The sequence below is a fragment of the Phaeoacremonium minimum genome (assembly GCF_000392275.1).
Source record: "Phaeoacremonium minimum UCRPA7 unplaced genomic scaffold PA7_03_scaffold_154, whole genome shotgun sequence".
NCBI classification, from domain to species: Eukaryota; Fungi; Ascomycota; class Sordariomycetes; order Togniniales; family Togniniaceae; genus Phaeoacremonium; species Phaeoacremonium minimum.
In genome coordinates, this window is record NW_006921061.1 from 14,576 (window position 1) to 36,500 (window position 21,925).

The 21,925-nt window shown below is 49.9% G+C and overlaps 6 protein-coding genes across 6 annotated transcripts; 2 read left to right on the top strand and 4 right to left on the bottom strand.

The window, feature by feature from the left end:
• Positions 1 to 2,082: 2,082 nt before the first annotated feature.
• Positions 2,083 to 2,768, bottom strand: UCRPA7_2170 (putative nadh dehydrogenase -like protein; the record flags this gene model as incomplete). The annotated part of the gene is made up of 3 exons (XM_007914744.1): positions 2,083 to 2,294; positions 2,356 to 2,393; positions 2,467 to 2,768. 3 exons carry the CDS (start codon positions 2,766 to 2,768, stop codon positions 2,083 to 2,085), a joined length of 552 nt encoding a protein of 183 aa, XP_007912935.1.
• An 815-nt stretch (positions 2,769 to 3,583) lies between these two features.
• Positions 3,584 to 4,260, bottom strand: UCRPA7_2171 (putative nadh:ubiquinone oxidoreductase subunit protein; the record flags this gene model as incomplete). The annotated part of the gene is made up of 3 exons (XM_007914745.1): positions 3,584 to 3,634; positions 3,696 to 4,007; positions 4,075 to 4,260. 3 exons carry the CDS (start codon positions 4,258 to 4,260, stop codon positions 3,584 to 3,586), a joined length of 549 nt encoding a protein of 182 aa, XP_007912936.1.
• A 585-nt stretch (positions 4,261 to 4,845) lies between these two features.
• UCRPA7_2172 (putative helicase swr-1 protein) lies at positions 4,846 to 10,263 on the top strand (the record flags this gene model as incomplete). The annotated part of the gene is made up of 1 exon (XM_007914746.1): positions 4,846 to 10,263. One exon carries the CDS (start codon positions 4,846 to 4,848, stop codon positions 10,261 to 10,263), a length of 5,418 nt encoding a protein of 1,805 aa, XP_007912937.1.
• Positions 10,264 to 10,810: 547 nt separating this feature from the next.
• Positions 10,811 to 11,318, top strand: UCRPA7_2173 (hypothetical protein; the record flags this gene model as incomplete). Its single annotated transcript, XM_007914747.1, has 3 exons — positions 10,811 to 11,025; positions 11,101 to 11,207; positions 11,272 to 11,318. The coding sequence occupies 3 exons, from the start codon at positions 10,811 to 10,813 to the stop codon at positions 11,316 to 11,318; spliced, it is 369 nt and encodes a 122-aa protein (XP_007912938.1).
• Positions 11,319 to 11,683: 365 nt separating this feature from the next.
• UCRPA7_2174 (hypothetical protein) lies at positions 11,684 to 13,045 on the bottom strand (the record flags this gene model as incomplete). Its single annotated transcript, XM_007914748.1, has 5 exons — positions 11,684 to 11,926; positions 11,982 to 12,086; positions 12,174 to 12,694; positions 12,748 to 12,901; positions 12,965 to 13,045. 5 exons carry the CDS (start codon positions 13,043 to 13,045, stop codon positions 11,684 to 11,686), a joined length of 1,104 nt encoding a protein of 367 aa, XP_007912939.1.
• Positions 13,046 to 19,457: 6,412 nt separating this feature from the next.
• Positions 19,458 to 20,752, bottom strand: UCRPA7_2175 (hypothetical protein; the record flags this gene model as incomplete). Its single annotated transcript, XM_007914749.1, has 2 exons — positions 19,458 to 19,712; positions 19,766 to 20,752. The coding sequence occupies 2 exons, from the start codon at positions 20,750 to 20,752 to the stop codon at positions 19,458 to 19,460; spliced, it is 1,242 nt and encodes a 413-aa protein (XP_007912940.1).
• Between the last annotated feature and the right edge of the window lie 1,173 nt (positions 20,753 to 21,925).

The window sequence follows — 21,925 nt, forward strand, 5'->3', positions numbered from 1 at the left end:
GCAACTTGGAAAGTGTGAAAGTGTCCCGGCGGGGGCTGTTGGCACAGCTAGCCACAATCGACAAAAAGGGGTCATATTCGCCACTTATTAGACTGGATGTGTTCAAGACACTGCTGTCCAAATTCCACTCGCAAAGATCACTAAAGCCACAACTCTTTCCACCCCACTGAGGACACTTACTAGCCTCACCAGGGTGCACATAGGTGTTGGTGTCAAAGAAGCTGTGACCTAGAGCAGATGGAGGTTGAATGCCTGCTGCTAACCATGGCACAGTTAGTAAAAGAAGTATGTTGAAGACCATGTTGCTATCTCCATCCATCAGTGATCAATAGAAATATCGTTTCAACCTTTCGAAGATAAATTAGGGCATGAATAGGAAAGCTTTCCGTAAATCGATGTTGTTTTGCCGAATGGAATAGACAAAGGCACAAAACTTTAACAGGTCGCTTAGTGTAGTTGTCCTACAGATGGGTGTTTGGGTAGCGGAAAAAGCCAGGAAGGCGGCAATAGAGTCGCCAAAACTTTATATAGAACTACTTATGACTGAAGCTATGAGTTACACCATCTTCTGAGTAATACTCCGCGTGTTTGATATTGATGCGCTGGCCGGAAGAGTAAGGACATGATGACTATTGTATGTGATCCATCGGATGTACACAGAATACACGCGAGTCCGGCGGAAGCTTACCGGTCCTAATATTGATGAAAAACGCATTTAGAGGAGGCGATCGCTATCGTGACACCAGTAAACCTTTTGACTGTTCCGTGAGAATATGTCTCCGCAGCCTAGCAAAAGAAAAGCAAGGAGCAAATGTGTTAAGTCATTCAGGTATATGATTTACTTGTCGTCTGGCTCAGTCCTCAAGTCTACTGTCTTGTGCGGGCCGTACATGTGGGCTCAGTCGTTTGGGCTCGTCTTCTTCGTCAATGGCTTTCGTGCTGGCAGGCGTTAAATTTCGTGCTCGCTTTGTACCCTTCTCACTCCCGGTTCCAGGAACAAGCCTTCCCCGAGAACCTTGGATATGATCAGTCATGTTTGTGATATTCGCACCGAATTCTCCCAGAGACGGGTTCCTGCTGAATGATGGCCCAGTACTGGAGGACTCTGCGCGGTCCTTGCCTTCCCCAGGAACGGCAAATGCAGAGTTGGTACGCGAGACTTTTCGCATCTGTGATTCGCCGGGTGTGGATGAAGCTGACGCCGGTGACCTTGTGGCCGTCGACGTCAAGTGACGGTTTTCTTTGCGACCTTTGATCTCAGGTGCAGGGAGAGGGATTTGATGAGTCGGGATTGGAAGCGGGTGTGGCTGATTCAAGAGGGATGCTGTGAGACTCGTTGCTAGCTCCGCAGAAATGGCAGGATTCGGAATGTTGAAAGTGAAAGGTTCTGTTCAAGTGTGAGAAACAACAAATTGATAGCAAATTTGCAAACTCAAACGTACCAAAGCTTACGGCGCTTTCATTCGGACCGCCAGTGGGTGTGTTTGTTGGCACCTTCAAGGAGCCTGTCTGACCGTCATCATCCAGGCTCGTGCCAGACATGTGTACTGATTCAGGCATCATGTTATGCCCGCTATAAGAGGACATGTAGTCCGGCATGCTGATGTCGGTGCTGGATTGCTTGCTTGGGTTCCTGGGAAAGGTTGTCGGTATAACGCCTCGAGACTCACCAACGTCAGTATTCTGAGACAGTCCCAATGAGTTGACCCATTCAAGGTAGGCTGTCTCGGTGAAAAGGTCGGGATATGCCGACCCGGAGGGCAGTGTGTTCCTCTGTAGCAGTGGCATTGGCTGCTGGTAGACAGCGTTGTTGAATGGCGCAGCTTGCGATGTGATTAAGCTAGGCATAAACGGCATTGGGAAGCCTTGGCTGGCAGATACTCTATTGAGGAGAGAACGCCGTCGTGGAGAGTGCGAGTGAGAATCGGCGCCATCTTCTGGGTGAAAAGTCGGGACCGCCATTGAAGGCTCACAGAGAGGACGATGCCACATCTGCGGGTTGGGCCATGCGATGCCATTGTTCTCGAGGATTTCTTATTTGTATCAGCAAAGACTGTAATATTAAGTCGAGCGGGCCAGGGATCACCTACCTAGTGGAGCATGTTGAAAGGAGAACACAACGACATTTTTCACTCGCTCAATCGGCACGGACAGGGAATCGCGAGGAAAGCCTTCGCTAATCACGACCTTAATCCGACCGATGTCATCGCCGGGGTTCCAGTGATTCTCGTACAGCAGCTCCCGTCGAAACAATGGGAACTTCAGAGGTTCGAGCTCGCCTTGCTTGCTCATCTCTGTGAAGGTCGATGTCAGCTTGCAGTAGGGAAAAGTATGCGTGGTAGGGAGGAGTATTACCAAAGGTGCTGTTGATCAGGTGCGGCCATTGGCCCACCCTATCAAAAGAAGTAGAACTGCAAGATTCGAGTCAATGCTGTTGTATTCGATACAACTAGGCAAAATACTTACGACACTAGACGTCCGTCGACGAGAACACGAGCTTCAAACTTGACGAGCTCGCTGTGCTTGCTGTAGTTCTTGGTGAACTGGCTGATCTCCGGCGCCTTCCAGCTATGGACAGAAATATGGAATGGCGAGCCATGAGGTAGACCAGGGATGAAGCAAGTCATCACGGGAAGGCCGAAGGAGCCAGGGTTGTTTGCAAGTTCAATGTCCGGGACGACTTGGCAGGCAATTCTGAATTCCTTCACGGGAACCTTGGAGTCCTTCCCCGAGGGGAACAACAGAATGTCCCAGTCTCCGTAGCGCATGGTCGAGGTTGGCGAGGCACGCGAGCTAATTTTGCCTGGGATGTGGCCCCGACCGCAGTGCCGAGTGTTGCTGGAATCGACTCGCGGTATTAGTAGGAAACCAAGCAGCTATCAGACAATCAAGGAGAGCATAGCGAGTTGGAGAATGACTGAATCAACATCGTCTCTTCAAAAGCAGAGATCAGATGGAAGCTACCTGGGTACTTAAGGAGAGTAAACCGAGGAACTAGAAGACATTTGTGTTCTTGCCCACCCTGACGAGTTGACCATCATTCCTTCCCTTCTTAGTCTGGAAACTTTGTGTTCCTTCTCTGTGATAACTTATATAACCGTGTAATTCACAGCAGGCGGTCGCCGCTAGCTGTTTAGTGGCATAGTCTGCGATTGTGGCCATCTTTAACCATGGTAGAGGTTCACGGTGATGGATGATATTCGCTTACCGGGCCAATGGGGTGAATGCTGCATACCTCATTCGTGCATGCTCCTGCGTTAACCTATAACATAGCAGAGTCTCGCTTTGCTAGGAGGTATGGACGTCGCTGCAAGAACTTGCCGCAAGTGAGCAGATTGTGGATTTTGAGGGTGGTATCAGAGGAAGTCGCTTCATCGGCGGATTGGCAGGGAACTTGAGGGCAAGAGCGTGTCGTGTGAATGCAGGACAATTGAGACACGGGCTTGACAAAACAAAGCATGCGTCAAGTGCATGACACATTATCTAGACTATCCGACTCGATCAATATTGGCTTGATACAAGCATGCCTTCGGCTGCTCTCCATTGACACATGGATCTATCGTAATGTACAGATTTGTATCCATTATTCCTGCTCCTCTTCTTGGAAGGGCTCCGGGTCGCCTATTTTCCTCGCCTGTAAGGAAATGTTAGCCCTGCTTTCTCAGTAGCAGTGTTCACGAAGTGGTCAATCTTACCCCGATGGCTCCCAACCCGCCCAGCTCCTTTTGCAGACCTCCCTCAAACTCCCGCGGGTACGACGGTCGGTCGGGATATGTAGCCTTGACAACAAATAGAAGTCCGAACACGGTCACAATGAAGGCGCCGATCTGCAATAGTCCCTTGCCGGGAGAGATCCACGTGTACTCGTATGGCGAGAACATTCCCAGGATATCGTGATCCTCGTGCACCGGCTCGCCATAGTTCCTCCTCTCCTGCTTGTCCCACCAGTCGGCATGGGGGTCACGGAACTGTCGCTTGATCCGGGGCGGGTTGATGTAACCGCCGTTCTAAACGTGCCCATTAGCTTGCTATTGCGCTTAAGCCGATGTTTTCGTCGCCGAAGAAAACACCCACCTGGCCTGGATCCTCAGCCTCGGTCAGAGTCTCAGGATCCGGATACTTCTCCTCAGTAAGGGCCTTAGAATTGATCGAGGGGGGAATGAAGCTTCGCTGCTGGACGATCGGTAGTCGTCGAGCTGCCGCGAGGGTGGTTGATCGAAAGGGCGATGCCCGGACAATTCGACTGGGGAGCATCTGCATGCGCAGAGGCGTCAATTGAGGTCCTGGAGCTCGGTCAGGTGTTTAGTAGAGGGGAATCAGGTACCTTGGCTAGATGTCTGGCCGTGACGCAGTCGAACTGGGAGGCAATTAGAGGTGTTGATTGTGCTGTAGGTAATCGACAATTGAGGTGTTGCGATTCGATGATGGTTGTGGAGGATGTCGGGTGAAGCTTGTCGATGCCTGAGGCTGCGATCTTGGTGCGGGAAAATCATGCATGCCTAACATTTAAGGCGTGGTCAATATGGGAACGGGGATTCTCACTAGCGAGGCAAGGCGCGAATTTGTCTTGGTGGTGGTAGTGGTGGGTTAGCTAAGGCTCAGCACAGAATGCGGGCAGGCGACACGTCCGTGAGTTTTCGCCCATCCCAAAAGTTTTGGCTGACAAGAGCACTTTTTCACACAGTTTGCATCGCAGCCAGCCTCCACGGGCTCTGATCATGCGCAAACTCCATGACGACATAGCCTAAGTTCTTACCATTTGCCCGACGCACTTTTTGTCCCCCCAAATGCCAATTCTGTCGAGATCGCGGCCTCCCTTCCCTCTTTCCGACCGCCCAGATCGCTATGACAGGGACCGCGTCGCCCGAAAACCCAACACACGACATCTCGGCTGCCCACCTCAACAACGGCGATGGCCACGTCGATGACCAGCCACCATCGAGTCCACTATCCGACGCGGACGAGATTCTCAAGAGGGTCAAGTCGGAAACCCCCGAGCTGCAAATAGACGACGAATCAGCCCTTGACCAGCAACAACAAGAGTCATCATCACCAGCCCAGGATGTTGATCAGCCCGCACCGAAAACGAACGGCCATGCGAAGGACGAGGACACAAACGGACACATCGACGATGTCGATCTGCATGGTGACGAGAGACCTGCCAAGCGTCGACGAGTCCGAGACACCACTCCACCTCCCAACAGCGCGCCGCGTAAAAAGGTCGAATCTCCGCCTTGGAAGCGCATCGAGGCCGAGGGTCCATCAACTTTTCGCGAGAACGGTTTGCGCAAGTCCGGTCGCATCAACACCGTCCCACTGGAGCTGCAGCGCGGTGATAAGAGGATAACTAGGAGATCCCTTCATGCACAAGGCAGCCCGGCGACGAAGAACAAGACCGCAGCCCCGAACGGCCATGTTGCCCCCACGCAACCTTCCAAGCGGCCAGTCTCGTCTGGGAAGCCCGCTCCCTCGAAGGCCACAACAACATCCAAATCTTCGAATAAGAAACCAGTCCAAGAGACAAGATCCAGTGCTCGAACTCGTCGAAGATCATCCTCACCCACAGCCACGACCACCCCTCCCAGAGCTTCCGCCCGAACCCGACGAAGCTCGCGTAATCGAAGAGAAAGCACAGATGCGAAACACGCTGCCTCGACGCCAAGTCACGATGCTCGTAATGGAGCACCCGTCCGAGTCACACCTCGAATCAAGCTACGCATGCGTCTGCCCTTGACGGAGCTGCCTATAGTCCACCCCGAACAAACCAAGATGCGGCCAAAAATTGGCAGTAGTTTTGAAGATTACTTTGTTCAGGCTGCTGAGATCCCTGTCGAGAGTGGTGGTCAACTGGCTTCTGAAGATGGACCGCAACTTACAGAGGATATGGCCTTGAAAGAGGCCAGGTCTATACTGAGAATTGAGGATGAGGTTGGTCCTGGAGGTCTCCTCTCTGAGGAACGGTGCTCCGCCTTTGAGCCTGAGCCTGCAGAGGAGCCCCCGAGGCAATGGGCGCACATGGATCATCTGACCAAGGCGATGACGAACTTCCGCAAGCTCATGTTCATGGAACATCAACGCCATCGAGCAGCTGCTAAAAAGCTGGCCGAGGCCTGCCGCGATGAGTGGATTCGAAGGCAACCAAAGAGCGCCGAGCAGCTTGAACAGGAAGCCAGAATAATGTGGATCGGGCGATACCGTCTTGTGGTCAAGTCTCTCTTTGGAACCTGGGAAAATGTCAAAGCCGAGATCAACCGTCGACGTCTTGAGGAATGGGAAGCTGCGGAGCAGAAACGTGTTAAGGCAGCTCTACAAGAAGCCGTCAATCTCTCCGAGCAGAAGCTCCTAGCAAGACAAGCGCATGCCGACTCTGAGGGACTTACGGATGACGAGGATGACGAGTTGGAGATCGGAGACGAGTTGGGCGAGGATGCGGATCTAAGTTCTGACTCTGACGTGGAAATAGATTCCGACGCCGAATCCGGAGCTGATGAAGACAACATGTCTTCGTCTTCAGACGAAGATGAAGACAGGAAGTCTGTAGCATCCGATGAGGGCCTCACCCAGGACCAGTTACGAGAAAAATACGCAAATCTTCCTGCCTTAGAGTCTAACGAGAAAGGCGACGAGGGAACGCCAGGCAGCGATCTTGAAGCACTCGCGCTCAACTCGAACGATGATGACACAAGTGACGAGTCTGTCGATATGGATGATGATTTGGGCTCGACAGATATGGACAGCGAAGATGAAGATGGCTCTGACGAAGATATTGAGGACTCTGATGAGGCTGATGAAGAGCCATCGGGGCTTCTTGGTCTGTTTTTCGGAAAGAAGGAGTTGAAGAAAATGCAAGAGGAGGCCACACCAGATGCTACAGAGACGCCAGGCGTGGATGGGGATGGGGACACGGCAATGCTCAATGATGTTGACACTCAGCCGCCTCTAAACCAAGAACCGAAGACTGATGCAGACGAACAAGACAAGCAACATGACTCCAAGGATGAACAGCAAACCGAGCAAGAGGACACTAGTAATTATAACATCGAGCAGGCACTGTCTGCTGACACTGCGCTGGCTCAGCCACAGCTCGATGTTGCAGATGATAGACCTCAAAACGCAACTTCGAGCACGAATCCTCCAGAGACATCATCTAACTTACTAGACCACACTTCTCGAACGGACGGTAGCAGCGTAGTCCTACTAGAGAAGCAAGAAGGCCTGACGACCACCGAAGCCGAGAATTCCGCCCCCGACTCTCGGCCTATTCAACAAGAGTTAGCTGCCAGCCAGGATGTTTCTATGATCGATGCACCGCAAGACCAAGCCATCGAAGAGAATAATTCGGTTCCGGAGGTCGAGATCACGGCCCCCGTGTCTGCCGCGAAACAGACTAGTCCTGAGACTGACGCTGTGACCAATGTCGTTAGCCCAGATCCTAGCCAGTCTCCCAGGACATCAGAAACAAAGCCATCAGAGGTCGACACTGCATCTTCTGTGGAGCATCTTAGTGTTCTTAAGGATGCCAGCCGGTCGACATCTCCTCAGCCATCCACCAAGACTGAGATCCCGTTCTTGCTGCGCGGCACACTTCGAGAATACCAACATGACGGTCTCGACTGGCTCGCAGGGCTGTATGCCAATAATACAAATGGAATCCTGGCTGACGAAATGGGTCTCGGAAAGACTATTCAGACAATTGCGCTGCTCGCCCATCTTGCCTGCCATCATGAAGTATGGGGACCGCATCTCGTTATTGTCCCTACTAGTGTTATGTTGAACTGGGAGATGGAGTTCAAGAAGTGGTGTCCTGGCTTCAAGATACTCACCTACTATGGTACGCAAGAGGAGCGCAAGAGGAAACGTCAAGGCTGGACGAACGATGATATTTGGAATGTGTGCATTACATCTTATCAGATTGTCCTACAGGATCAACAAGTCTTCAAACGACGCCGTTGGCACTATATGATCTTGGATGAGGCACACAACATCAAGAACTTCAGATCTCAGAGATGGCAGACTCTTCTGGGCTTCAATACTCACTCAAGGTTGCTCTTGACTGGCACACCACTACAGAACAATCTGACGGAGCTGTGGTCACTCCTCTTTTTCTTGATGCCCTCCGAGAACGGGGTTGGTGGATTTGCAGATCTACGAGAGTTTCATGATTGGTTTCACAAACCAGAGTCCCAAATTCTGGAGAGCGGGAGAGAGCAGATGGACGAAGAGGCCCGCGCCATCATCTCAAAGCTCCACAAGGTGCTGCGGCCCTACCTTCTTCGTCGATTGAAAGCAGATGTGGAGAAGCAGATGCCTGCGAAGCATGAGCATGTGGAGTTCTGCCGACTTTCTAAACGACAGCGTGAGCTCTACGATGGATTCCTAGCACGGACCGAGACACGAGAGACTCTGTCCTCTGGCAATTATTTGTCAATAATTAACTGTCTCATGCAACTACGCAAAGTGTGTAATCATCCGGATCTGTTCATCGACAGGCCGATCATGACATCGCTGCGGATGAATAAGTCAGTCGCAGCAGATTTCGGATTCACGGAACAGCTAATTCGCAACAAGCTGACCGCGAAGACGCCAATGAGCAGCGTCAGCTTGGGCTTTCTTAACTTAGTTCCAACAGAGCACGAGGATCTGTCGAAGCAAGTCGCAGAAAGAATCTTCCAATTAAGTTCCCACAGGGCCCTTATGGACCTCCGAGAAAACCAGAAGACACGCGCCAACAATGCATACCTTGCTCTTGACCCAGCAACCGCAAAATCAAACATCGTTTACCTTGAGAGCGCTGCAAGATGGGGCCGTTTCGAGGAGCTGCAACATTGTGTCTACCTCAATGCCTTGCGTCGTCAGCAGAAGCCAATCTACGGCAAGGGCCTCCGAGACTTTCTCACGATTGGAGTTGACCAGCGGCCATACAAACCACGTCCTCGTGTACCGAGAGAAATCATGACATGGTTCGAAGAAGACTCGTTCATTCTCCGCACAATGATTCCGACCATCAGCCAACGAGCCGCATCTATGGAGAACCTGATCACGAAATTTGCATGTGTCACGCCAGCTGTTGTGACTAGGGATCTGAATCAATACTTGTTGGGTACAAAATTGATCACAGAGCTTGAAGAGGTTGATCTCAAACTGTCTGCACCGGTCAAGACCCTGCCTTTTATTCCCCGGCAGCCGCCCTTGGATCCTTGGCACGAAGCACGCATGCGATTGTCAATCCAGTTCCCGGACAAGCGCCTGCTTCAATATGATTGCGGAAAGTTGCAGGCACTTGACAAGCTTCTACGCAAGCTGCAAGCTGGCGGCCATCGTGCTCTAATCTTCACTCAAATGACTAAGGTTTTAGATATTCTCGAGCGATTCCTCAATATCCATGGCCACAAGTATCTCCGCCTTGACGGTTCTACGAAGGTCGAGCAACGACAGATCCTCACAGACCGATTTAACGTAGACAATCGCATACTCTGCTTCATCTTGTCTACACGTTCTGGTGGCTTGGGTCTCAATCTCACTGGCGCGGATACTGTCATCTTCTATGACCAAGACTGGAATCCCGCCATGGACAAGCAATGTCAGGATCGATGCCATCGTATTGGCCAGACGAGAGACGTGCACATTTACCGACTCGTCAGTGAGCATACTATTGAGGCCAACATTCTCCGGAAAGCCAGCCAGAAGCAGATGCTCGACGATGTTGTCATTCAGGAAGGAGAATTCACTACTGATTACTTCAACAAGCTATCGGTTCACGATGTTCTCGGTGGTGCCGATCAAGGAGGTCTCCTTGGTGAAAGCGATGCAGTCGCGAACGAGGCTATGGATCGGGTTCTGGGAGGAGTCGAAACCACAGACCAGAAAACCGCTGGCAGAGCCCTAGAACAAGCTGAAGACACTGAGGACGTAATCGCTGCTCGAGCCGCTGAAAAGGAAATCCAGCAAGATGATGCTGACTTCCAAGAAAAGTCTGGTGGTGGATCTGGTGTATCCAGCGTTCGTCAAGGAACGCCAAGAGAAGGCTCGATGGCACCCGCGACACTTGGCAAATCGGGTCTGGGCCTCTTCGCTGAATCTGCTGACGATGTCTTGAAGGCTGAGGAAGTCGAAGTCGAATACAATGCTTTCGGCGAGCCTCTACAAACCATTGACGACTACATGCTCAAGATCATGGCCGCGCAGCTAGCAGGTACTCCGCTGGAGCTACCTAAGGATAAGAAGAAGAGCAAGAAGAAAGGAAAGGATACACGCAAGCGTTGAGCTTGTGAGTGGGGTTACTTGTGTCTTGATTATAATGGTTGTTGTACTATATTGACGGAACTCTTCTCACGGCCGGCGCGGCGAAATGGGACACAGGCAACATAGACAGGCCTTGGCATACTGCATGTAGACCGGAATTAGGGCAACAACGGCATCTCAGGCGTTGCTGGTGTGTTCTGGGATGGCGTTATCAAGGCAGATGCCTGCCTGCGGTTAATAAAATGGAGTTCATCGTTGTGTTTTCAATGATTTTTTGCTGTGATATATCCCTCGACCTTTACTATACGGCAATCCAGACCTAGCGTATGCATCCCCATCCCTTTTTCATCCCATGTGGTGGTTAAATCTCACCTCAGTCTCACACAACATCCATCTGCCATTGCTATGCTAAGCTTGTTTTCATTTGTCCCGAATTGACGTCGGAGTCTTCCTACTCTCCCCTTCCTACCCTACCCTTCCTGCTCAACCCTTCTTCTCGCCCCTTACTACACCAGGGATCGAGTTTTCCGACTGTCTTCACCTAAGTCTCCGACGAAACACGTTAACAATGAAGATACCCGTGTTGTCTCTCACCTTATCCTTGGCCAGTCAGGTCTTAGCTGGTGGCTTCGCAGACAGCTGTCGTCACTACTACATCAACCCATTCGACAAGTCATATATTGTGGGCACGTGCAAGAGGAGATCTGGTTATGAGTTCACGAATTCCCTCAACATGAACATCTGTCTCAAGGACAACGCCGGACAGTTCCAGTGGGCCCGCAAGTAAGCTTCCCCTCGATCAAATGATCACGTCCATACGACAGTGATGGACGCATGACTAAACGTCTGTTGGGACAGTGGCGACGGCCTCAAATCTTGCGAACCCTGCCGTCTGGATGGAACGGTGCTCAGCTGTCAGTGTGCAACTGGCAAGGGCTTGAGGCGCACTACCTCAATCGATCTTAGTGAGTGGTCCTTCCAGAAGATCTTGTTCACGTTGACTTGAGCTCTTTTAACACATGGCGTTAGATGAAAAGGTTGGCAACGACGACGGAAAGCTGGTTTGCGTTGTCTAAACAATACCAAGGAGGCTACCATGCATTCGGCAGATAGTTGCTCTAGTAAAAAAGCAGCAAAGTACACTCAGTCCAGTTCCGAAGTTGAGGGTGATGTGATCTGTATGCCGGAAACCAAACTCACATACAAGTGACCTAATGTCGATTTTCATACTGTTACTTTTGCGACTTGTTTCGGACAAGAAACCCATCATTTTAGTTTTGCTAGGATGTCTATACGGACTGCTGCCTCATCCAGTACCATTAGGTGAGTAAGCAACCAACCCTGATCAGCCCGCCGACATTCGGATACAGCCCCTATTCCCGGAATATCCCATAATCGCTAGTCAAACGCCACTTCGTCGTGCCAAGTTTGAATAAAGTGCTTATGGCTGTGGTTGGGCTCTCAAATAGTTCAAAACACTCTTGCCCCAGCGGATACCGCCTTTGTAAGTCCACATGCCGGGCGCATTGCCTTTAGGAAGTCCCTCAATTGCATCTGCTAACTGAGGCCCTAAACCTTCTGCAACGGCATCCTTCACCGGATAAAGTAGTGTCTTGAATGAGAACATGATAGCTTGCGTCTTTGGAAACCTGCTCAGGGTCTGAAGCTCCATCCTCATGCGGGCCTACGTTTGCAAAGTTAGCGATCTTCCTCCTAGATCAAACCATGCTGGCACTGACCTTATCCATATCGATTTCGTCGTCTTGCTTGATCCACTCCAGATCCTCTTCGTGGACATGATTTCCGGCAGTGTTGAAAAGCGTCGCTTCGGGGGTGATGGACCACTAATCATGCATGTCAGCGGGCATTCATTACCTAAAACCTAGGCACTAATTTGGGGCTCAAGTGAAATGCATCAACGGCCGGCTTACGTTAACACGCTTGACATTCTTTCCAACCTCCAGTCGGCTGAAGAACCTCTCCATACTTGCTCCGATCTTGTTGTACGATGGCACCGGCGCATGAATCTCCTCGAGAATCTTTCCCAACTTTGACGAGGGGTCGAACCCAGACGAATAGCAGCACACAAACGCAACAGCCAGGTGCCCGCGATCGGTCTTGTGCAGTAGGAAAATGTCGTCCTCGACGGTCTCGCCCAGGATCTTCAAAGCCTCGAGCGTATCGGCGGGCGGCGTGGTAGGCCATGAGACCTCCGTGACGAGATTGTTGAAGGTCTTGCGGTCTTCTGAGAGTGTGAACATAGTGGGAAACCGAACCGGGAGATAATCCGTCAGGAGATAAGAGTATGCCTCTTCGACTGCCGAAACGCCCATAGGAATAAATCCAGACACAGTTGATGTGTGCTCAGCAATTAGTTCTCTCCGTCCCAGCACGCGCTCCTTATAGTTGTAATCCATGACTATCAAGTCTGACGGTGCTGTGCTTTGAAGAGCTGGTATTATTGTCAGCCAATCTGATCATGTCGCAGCAAGCCGCCACTCATACCCATTGTGATGTGGAAGACTGGCTTGAATGGCCGAATCTTGACAGGCTCGGTAGCCTTCCAATCGAAGCCCTCCAGGGGCTCGATGGTCATGTCAGGAACCGGAGGGGCTTTGGCATCTTCAGCCTTCTCGAGAGCCGGCGAAGCATCACGGTGCTTTGATGGCGTTAGGGACGCATCCTATCAATCATCCCCGCAGTATTTGGAACGAGAACTCACTGGACGCCGCTCAATCCCGTACTTCCACCCAACCACAATTGCGACGACCGCAAGAAACAACACAACGCTGATTAAAGCCATTTTTTGGTATATTAAAGGAATGATGTTATAACTATGAACTAGAAAGAAAGAGACAACAGATGTAAGTGCTCGAAGGTGGCCAAGTTGGAGATGAAATCATGGGGGAGAGAGTACGGTACACGCATAGATAAACCAAGATAGGTTTAGTCATGTAGCGCCCAGTGTGCTGTTGGCGGTAGATGTGTCCGCCGCGCGGATTGGTGGGCTCCCTATCTTTCTATCGCGTGGTTATTCTGTCTCTGGTACGTAAAACCACAAACAGGCCATTTTGATAGTGGCTTCTGCCAGACTAGCATATGACTAACACTAACAGCCCGTTGTCCTGCTGGCAGGGCAGAGGACGGAGGCATTGAAACTCAAAAGACTCATGGATGGCGCCCTCTCCCACTGGATGTTCGCATCCCAAAGATCATCAAAAGCACTGCCAACATACTGATGCATCGCCTCTTTTACGGTTGATGATGCAGTATTTTAATCCAGACAGTAACATTCGATACCATGTCATGCGGACGATATAACGATGCATCTGTTGTTGAATCCCCCGCCCGACTTGCATTGACACATAGGTATGTTGCGTGTCCGACTTTCAGCACTGTTTTGGGCAAGTCGACCCGGAAGGGTGGCAGCGCCCTCAGAGCCGAGACTCCTAGTTCGACGACTCCCGATGCCGGACAATTCCCGGCATTCTTCATTCCCCACCAGCCTCGGTGGACTCCACCCTGCCGTGATATGACTCTGAGGAGGACGACTACTCTTCAAGTACAAACATTACGATATCTTCAATAAATATCTGGCACCTCGGTCTAGATAGACTGCGTTGTTCAAACCGTACCGTAGTTATGAAACAGGAGCACATCAACCATCGAGACAGGCAGGCTGGATTGAATGGTGATAATCAATTCGGTGGGGCTCAGAGATATATCTGGGTTATTATGCGTACAAGAGAATATTCTAATGCTTCATATTTAACAATTGGCGGGGTTAAAGCCATTCGAGCTCATGTCCACAGATCTTCATCCTCACAAATACATCTACCAGTAGTAGAGAAACTTCCGGCCGCGCGAATCACTGTAAAGTGATCTTGATTCAAGTTCGGGCTCGGCGGCCAACTTTTTCGCATAGCGTCTATTCCCCCATTTGAAAGCAATGGTTTGAATGATGATAGTAGCCAGCCACACGGCACCTAGCGAGAGACACGCCGCCCAAGCCTTACGGTAAAGAGGTGCGTCGGACTATCAGGAATGAGTTAGTCTCTATCACCTATCAGGATATATCCCAGGAATACTCACGCCACGAAAGACCTGATTTCCATACGTGCCACCGAGATTAGAGCACCCGACTATGAACTGGTTAGAGACAATACTTGAGACAAGACACAAGCGGGTTCAACTCACTGTAAACAGCATATGCAACAGCTCGCTGCTGGGGTGTCTTCTGGTTCAAAGAGAGCCAGGTCACATTGATTGGCTGCCAGGAGCTGTAGAAGATATCAATTGCCTTGCTCGTGGTGACTATAACTGGCTGACTTACGGAGCACTCTGTGTAACGAGATAAGCAGCGTAGAAAGACCACGAAGCTTTCGTCTTGACAGGTAGATGCTTCACCAAAAGTTGGCATGAGCTATTATCAAGGGTGCGGATGACTTACATATAAAGCAATCAGTCCGGCAATTGTCCACACGCCAGTAAACATAATGGGATAGCCAAAACGCTTATACCGATCCACAAATGCTGAGATCGTAAGACCAAATAGGGAAGCCAAGATCGGTCCAGGCGCGTTCAGCAAATTGGCCTTGATGCTGGTGAAGCCAAGGGATTGGATTATAGTGGCTCCCCAAGTTGAAAGACCGCCGACAGACTGGAGACCACTGAGACAGACAATGAGGTAGGGCCATGTCTTCCAGCTGAGGAGAACATCGGTTCTATATCGTAGACTGTTAGACGCATTCTTATCATGTATCACCCAGGAGTCTATCAGACTTACATATCCTTGAAACCGATACGGAGTGTGGCTGCCTGTCCCTTATTTGGATCCGCACGGATGATTCGAGCAACGAATACATCAGCCTCACGTTCCGAGAGCCATCCATGGCTTGGGATGAGACCCCCGAGAATGCGTCCGGTGTGGTATGGCGATTTAGGAACAACTATGAAAGCCAAGAGGCCAGTAGCTTTAGGGGAGTGGCTGTTAGCAAATCCTATCAATAGCACGCATTCGAATTGCTTTTACCTATGGTTGAGACGCCGCAGATGATGAAAATCCTATTAACCAGTCAGGTCGAAGTCATACTTAAGGAGTCAGCGAGAGTGCTTACCATTGCCATCCCTTAAGACCTCCTTCCCCTGCAATACGTAATGATCCAGCGGAAATCAAAGACCCAAAAGCCGCTGAAATTGATGGGCCGAAGAAGAAGATTGTCGTGCGCTTTGCCAGCTCATCTTGCGTGTACCATCTGGAAAGTGTGTAAAGACCTCCTGGGATGAAACCACTCTCTGCAAGGCCGAGGAACAGTCGTGCTGCATACCAACCGCTGGCGTTTGTAACGAAGCTCTGCAGTACTTCTATCAAGCCCCAAACGACGACTTGAGCGGGGATCCAGTAGTGAGCCCCTATCCGGTGTAAAACTATCTGTTACAAAATCTTGTCAGAACAAGAACCGAATGCTTTTGTATGAGTCACGGAAACCATTTCGTACATTCGAAGGAATCTCAAGCAGAACGATGCCGAGCCAAAGGAGAGAAACACCAGTGTTGGCTTGGTCTCTAGTCATCCCAGTATCCTTAAGGAAAGTCGAAGTTAGAACACCAGAAACATTGGTGCGGTCGATAGCCATCCACGTAAACATCAACTAGAAATCTAAGGGTTAATAAAGATGGTCTCTTAGTATGAGAGCAAATGCCATGGCGGGCTTACAGCGAATATAGGTAAAAAAAGAAAATCAGCTTTTCGGACGATTTTCCTTTCCTCGTCTTTCGTCCAGGTGACAAGAAAGTTTTGGCCATTCTTTTGAATATATTGATGAAATACGCCACTCTGGAGATTTTCCAGGTCTTCCGATGGTGTTTCGGATCCGTCGTGGGGCTTCACAGTTGAGGCTGGTAGATCATGACGATCTGCCTTCTCCTCGGCAGTGCCAATCCTGGACACTGCGGGCAATGCTGATGCAGCAGCAGCAAACGTTTCAGTAGCTCGAGATGCCATGATATTGACACGAAGAACTTAAATGGCCTGGATCAGTAGAGGAACGTGCTTTGCCCGGCAAGAGGGCCATGTGCCAATGAGCCGCCTTTTAAAACATGCATGCAGAAGGCCCAGCCCGTTCCATTCTCTTGGGACTCGTCGCTGTTCGCCATCGCGCCTGCCAATGTCGAATGTGAAGTACAGACCGGCAGCCGGCAGATGTGGATCGTTTTGTCCTGACATGTCGAAGTGTGCTCCAAAAGTGCAGTAGCTTCAACCTCCTTCGGTTATTAGTTCCGATGTATTATCTCCATTCTAACACTAAAGCTTGCGATAATGACAGTGTCCTTGTGTCGAGTACCTCACCGTCCAATCTGAGTTATTCTATTTAATGTCGTCTTTGGCCCTGTTGATGTCGTCACGAGAGTGGGGCGCCACGTTGGGTGTTAGTCGCCTCCCAAACTCCGACGCGATGTCTCCCACAATCCGACGACCGCTGTAATTCTCGACCATGATAGTGCAAATCCTTTCATGACGAAAGAAGTCTGTTACTCGTATGAAAATGGCAAATCCGTTTGCAGTTAGTAGAAGAAGCACTAGACCTCCTTGTTGCGACTCAAGACTCAGCCTCTCATGGACGAGGTGAAATGAGATCTGGTAGACAGCACTGGATCTTCATTTCCAGTGTGCGCGTTTTAAACCCTTCTAGTTACATGTATCACCGTCGGTAGTCCGAGCAATACGTGCTTGTTTCCACTGTTCAAGGGCTCCGCTATGAAAAAACCCGAGAGAGACCATTGCAGAATTAGACCCGTTCTGCAGGAATAGTGACACTCAGGGATCATGAAGGTGGGGTAGAGTATACGCCCCTGAAGCCCGTGAGCGGAGAACCACGTGGATCTGAGGCCCATTCGATGGATTAGAAATCAAGCGTCTATCGATATTGTTTTCATAACGTATCGTATGTCATAGCATCCGACGTTGATTATTGCTTCTCGTTCGTTTTATCATATTGATTACGCAACAACGCATGGGTCATTCTCGGTTTCATTGAATTGTTATTGATATACATCATTGGTTCTGAAAAGCGTTCATGAAGTCCAATAAACTGACTGTTGATATCCAGCGTTCTACTGTTTCTCTCACGTGAAGCGCACATTGAGATATGACATGCCAGGCTCAACGACGTCAACGCCCAAGGGTTCTACAATTGCCTCTCCGGCCGCGCCAGCTGCTACAAGGATCGGTGTGAAATGCTGAAGTTGAAAAGTTAGATTTATCTGCGAAGCCTCCTGAGATGAAAGTGCAGGACGTTTGAGCTTACTTACCTCCACGGTTGGGTGCGACCGTTTGAATTCATACAAGGACTCCAGCGCTAGCAGTTCTTTCTTTCTTTCTGCTGCGTCCTTCTTTGTGACGGCATTCCTAAGCTCCGTATCAAAGGTTCTTGATTCTTGAAGAACTTTTTCTCTTATAGCTTGTCGCTCTTCTTCATTTGGCGCCGCAAAAATCTCTCCGATAGAAGCGAATGAATGGACAGCCATGCCAGAACTCACGATGAGGTAGCCTTCATTACTATGCATCCTTGTTAGTCTTTTTCTGAGTCTCAGTCCATGAATCTACTTTACCGTAATGACTGTAATATCTCTCCCAACCGGATTTGACTCTCGAGGTTATAACCATAGAATGTCGAAACTTGAATGATCGGTATATCTAGGGGGTTTTCGGGCGGGAACATCAGCTTGAAAGGAACCCAGACACCGTGATCTACACCACGTTCGACTCTCTTTGCTTTGATCCCGGCTTTAGTTAAGTGTCGCCAGACTTCTGTTGCAAGTTCCGGCGAGTCATTGTGAGGCCACTCGTATTCGTAAACAAAGGGCTTTGAATCATGAAAATCGTTGACAAAATCATGCTAATGTAGGTATTAGTATTAAGCTAGGCTTGTTCCCATCTCCAAGCAGCGAAAGCTTTTGACAAACCTGGATATGGGTTCCCCTCTTGACATTCACTATAGGTCTGTCAGTCCTGAGATACGATAGAACTATGATGTCAACGGCATTGAAGAATTTACCTTCTATTACTCCCGGCCCATGAATTTCACCAGCCTCGAAATGTCCGCTGAAAGTGATTATCGCTTTGGGACGGGGCGAAAGTGCTAAAATCTCTTCTCCAATAGCCCTCAAATTGTCTTGAACAATGCGATTTCGCGGCGATTCATCAAACAGCAAGCCTACTCCAGCATGACCAATGTAATACACTGGTAGGGGCTTGGCAGGCTCAACAACGGAAGGCATGTTTGTGGCTCTTGGGCACGAGTGCGATCTATGCAGATTGGAAAACGCTCGCTTGGGTTCCAATTATGGACTCAAACGTGGCAGCCTTCTGTGTAAAGCCGAACTGGATGTTTGTTGGAGCACCGAGACGTTATCATTGAGGAGTATCCCGACAATTTGTTGCGTGGAATTGGGTGCAATGGCGCAATTCACCATCAACCAACCCAATACCCCACACCACCTTAATCAATCACATAGTTAGTCCCAAATGGTATGTTAGGTGTTCAAGATATCCGAGGATTCTCACTAGATAATGAATCTAGACCAACTAAGTTTCCTAGCTGATTAAATTGCCCAGGCCGTGTACTTTTGATGCCAAAAGTGTTCCACTATTCAAGAGCCAGAGGATCCCCACAACCCGGAGATCGTGGCGAACATGGATTTACTATGCCCGACGGCTGCACAGAGAACTAGGGCTAAGCTTCCCAAGACATGTGCGGGAATGAAACCCGTATTCGTCATGGGAGTATTTCCGTTCAAATCACAGAGCGTAAATGCCCCTTGATCCTAGATCAGCCGCAACATGCTCATTTCACTTCATCATAATTTAAGGCGCTATGTTTTAGATATCATGTTTGCGATTAGATATATCTACGTCCTTTACCTGAAGCGGCTTCTAATACTAGGAGCCAATCTGTGTGTTCATCTCCTGGAGGCGGACTGAATTCTCTCACAGTCCCAGAGCTTGATCCATTCGTAAAGTTGAAAGAGGCATACGTCCCATCTAATGGATTATACCAGCTCGCCTCGATTTTGCACCCCGATAGTGTCTTTGTGTCCAGTGAAAAGGACTTTCCTGTCGGACTGAAAACCATGATCCAAGTACCCTTTGAGTCTCGAGTAGCTGTAACTCGTTGATCATCACCACCTTCAAGGATTTATTAATACTCAGTGAGCTAGGAGAATACACGGGTGGACTTACCGGCATTGCCAACGATGATCTCTTGGGCGGGAATTCTTGTATAATAACTTGAGTTGCCGCGATCCAAAATCGCTTTTTGAATATATTGCATCTGGGCCGCACCAGGCAGGCCAATGTCCTCAGACCAGGCGCGAGCAGGACCACTTCCTGCAGGATCGAAGAGACCAGGTATATACATTTGCATAACATTGTCAGCTCCGTAAGTGATACCAGCAGCTCCGGAAAATGCCTTCCTCAAGTTAGCACCGCATAAGGAACTTCCATTTTGAAGCATGCACTCACTGCTTGCCAGCTTCCAATCCGCACATCGCTAGCATTCCAGTAGAAGTATGATTTGTTTCCATTGTTATATCTCGCCTCGTAATGAGCCTCGTTGTCGAGCGCAGGTCGCTTCTTTCCTGGCGTAGTCTCTCCTACTGTCCACATTAGTTCAACTGGCTCCCAGCCCCTTCGGGCATTCCACCATGGAATTGGTGCGTTTGGAATAATGTCAGCATGACCAGATTGGCTGGCATCAAACGTCAGCCAGTCTCGGTCTCCCATGAACGCGCTGGCAAGGGCGATTGGGCCGCCAGAGAACCACTGATTTGTGGGATGAATGGTCATCAATGGCCACCAGTCATTCTTGCCTGTAGCAGTTCGCTCTCCATTCACAATGCCATAGGCAAGGTCGTCATAGATTGGGCCCCAGTCCGTGTATGTGTATACTTGAGGGACACCACCGACGGCGTAGTCTGCCTTGACCGCGGTCTTGTTGGTCCAATACGGATTTGTGTCTGCAACAAGAAGCTTTGGCAGGTATGGGTATCGCTGGCCAATGAATGTGCCAAAATCTTTGGCTGTCGTCTCGTTAATATACGACCCTGTGTTTGTGCTGCCGTGAATGTACTGGCCCCACGCCGGTACCATAGCGATGCGAATGCCCTTTCTCCAAGCTAACTCGACAATAGAATCAATGTATGCCCAATACGGCTCATTGGGCTTAGTAGGATCGAGGTCAATAAATGTGAGATCTCCATTGCGGTTTGGACTGTCGATCCCGATCTGAGTGAAGCCCACGGCAAGTACCATGTTGAAGCCTTTGCTTGCTCGATCCGACAGATATGTCTCACACTCGGAGTAGTTCAGCCGATGAAATAAAAGCCATGCTGTGTCAGCCTGCCAGAAGAATGGAGTGCCGTCCGACTGTTGGAAGAAGTGGCCATCCGGAGATGGGATGATGGCGTACTCGGGAGGTACTGTCCATGCCGCAATACCCTTCGAGACCATTTGAAACAGTGTCACCAAGCGACAGAGCCGTGACTTGAAGAAACCCATCTTTCCATCCAACTATGATCAATAACGCCTGTCGAATTTGCCTCATGGTGGGAGGTCGGACCACCTTTATCGCCCGGAGGAGCTGGAACCGTATTGTTGGAGTAATGCGGGGGAATTGAAGCAAGTTGCATCATTAAATCAAGTACGGCACAGACGGAGAAATATGTCACATTGACCCGAGGACCTGGATAGGATCTACTGGAGCCAGGACAACCCTCTAGCGAATAACGGGAATAGCTTCAAATGGGGTTCGGGGTAAATTGGAGCTTGTGGGTGAGATTTGCGGGGTCGACTGCACATTTGACATTCTCGTCTAGACTTTAGTGACTTACCTTTCCCAAGTTCATTCTAGCTTTTGGATGCTGAAGCTTCAGACAGGGAACAAACTGCAAGCTAGTCAACTGAAATCGCCGGACTCTCATTGCGAACGAATTTACGAGGCATGGGGGACGATCCCCATGGTTTCCCTTTGTGGAAATGCTAAGCACCTTGACCTTCAACCTGCCGAGAACCGAAGAGCAGATTCTTTTTCAAGCAAGTCGATCCGCATCAACGACGTAGAGTTATACCGAGAGAAGGGATTTGTAAAGATCGGTTTTCTAAACCTCCTTCAAACGTTATGAGATTGATCGAATAGCCATTCTTTATGCCCCAGTCGTCTTTGCCATTCCAATAAACGTAACAGCCCATATGAGGCTTGCCGTTGAATCCACCAGGGAATCCGGTATCAATTCTAATCACACGATTAGGGCCGTTTTCGAGGTCTAGGAAATAGAGCAGATTACCTAAACTCGTCTTTCCTGTAAGCTGATCTTAGGGCAAGCTGGCCATCGACTGGAAACGTTGCCAAAACGTTTGTATGGTTGTACTCGAGTCGGTCAATGAATAGCGTTCCTCTGTGAAGAGAAACGGCTGCCTTTGTCAGACCATCGCTGCTAGACCATTCACCGACGTACAACTGGGTGGCTTTTTCAGCTAGGACACTGTCGATTGCTGGCTGGAAGATACGCAATGCCTCCCAGCAGATACCTCCTGCATCAGGAAAACCTCCTGTCATGAGCACGACAATGCCGTAACCCGAACTTGGTTGCAGAGAAAAGCAGCTACCAAACGCGAGCATGAGAC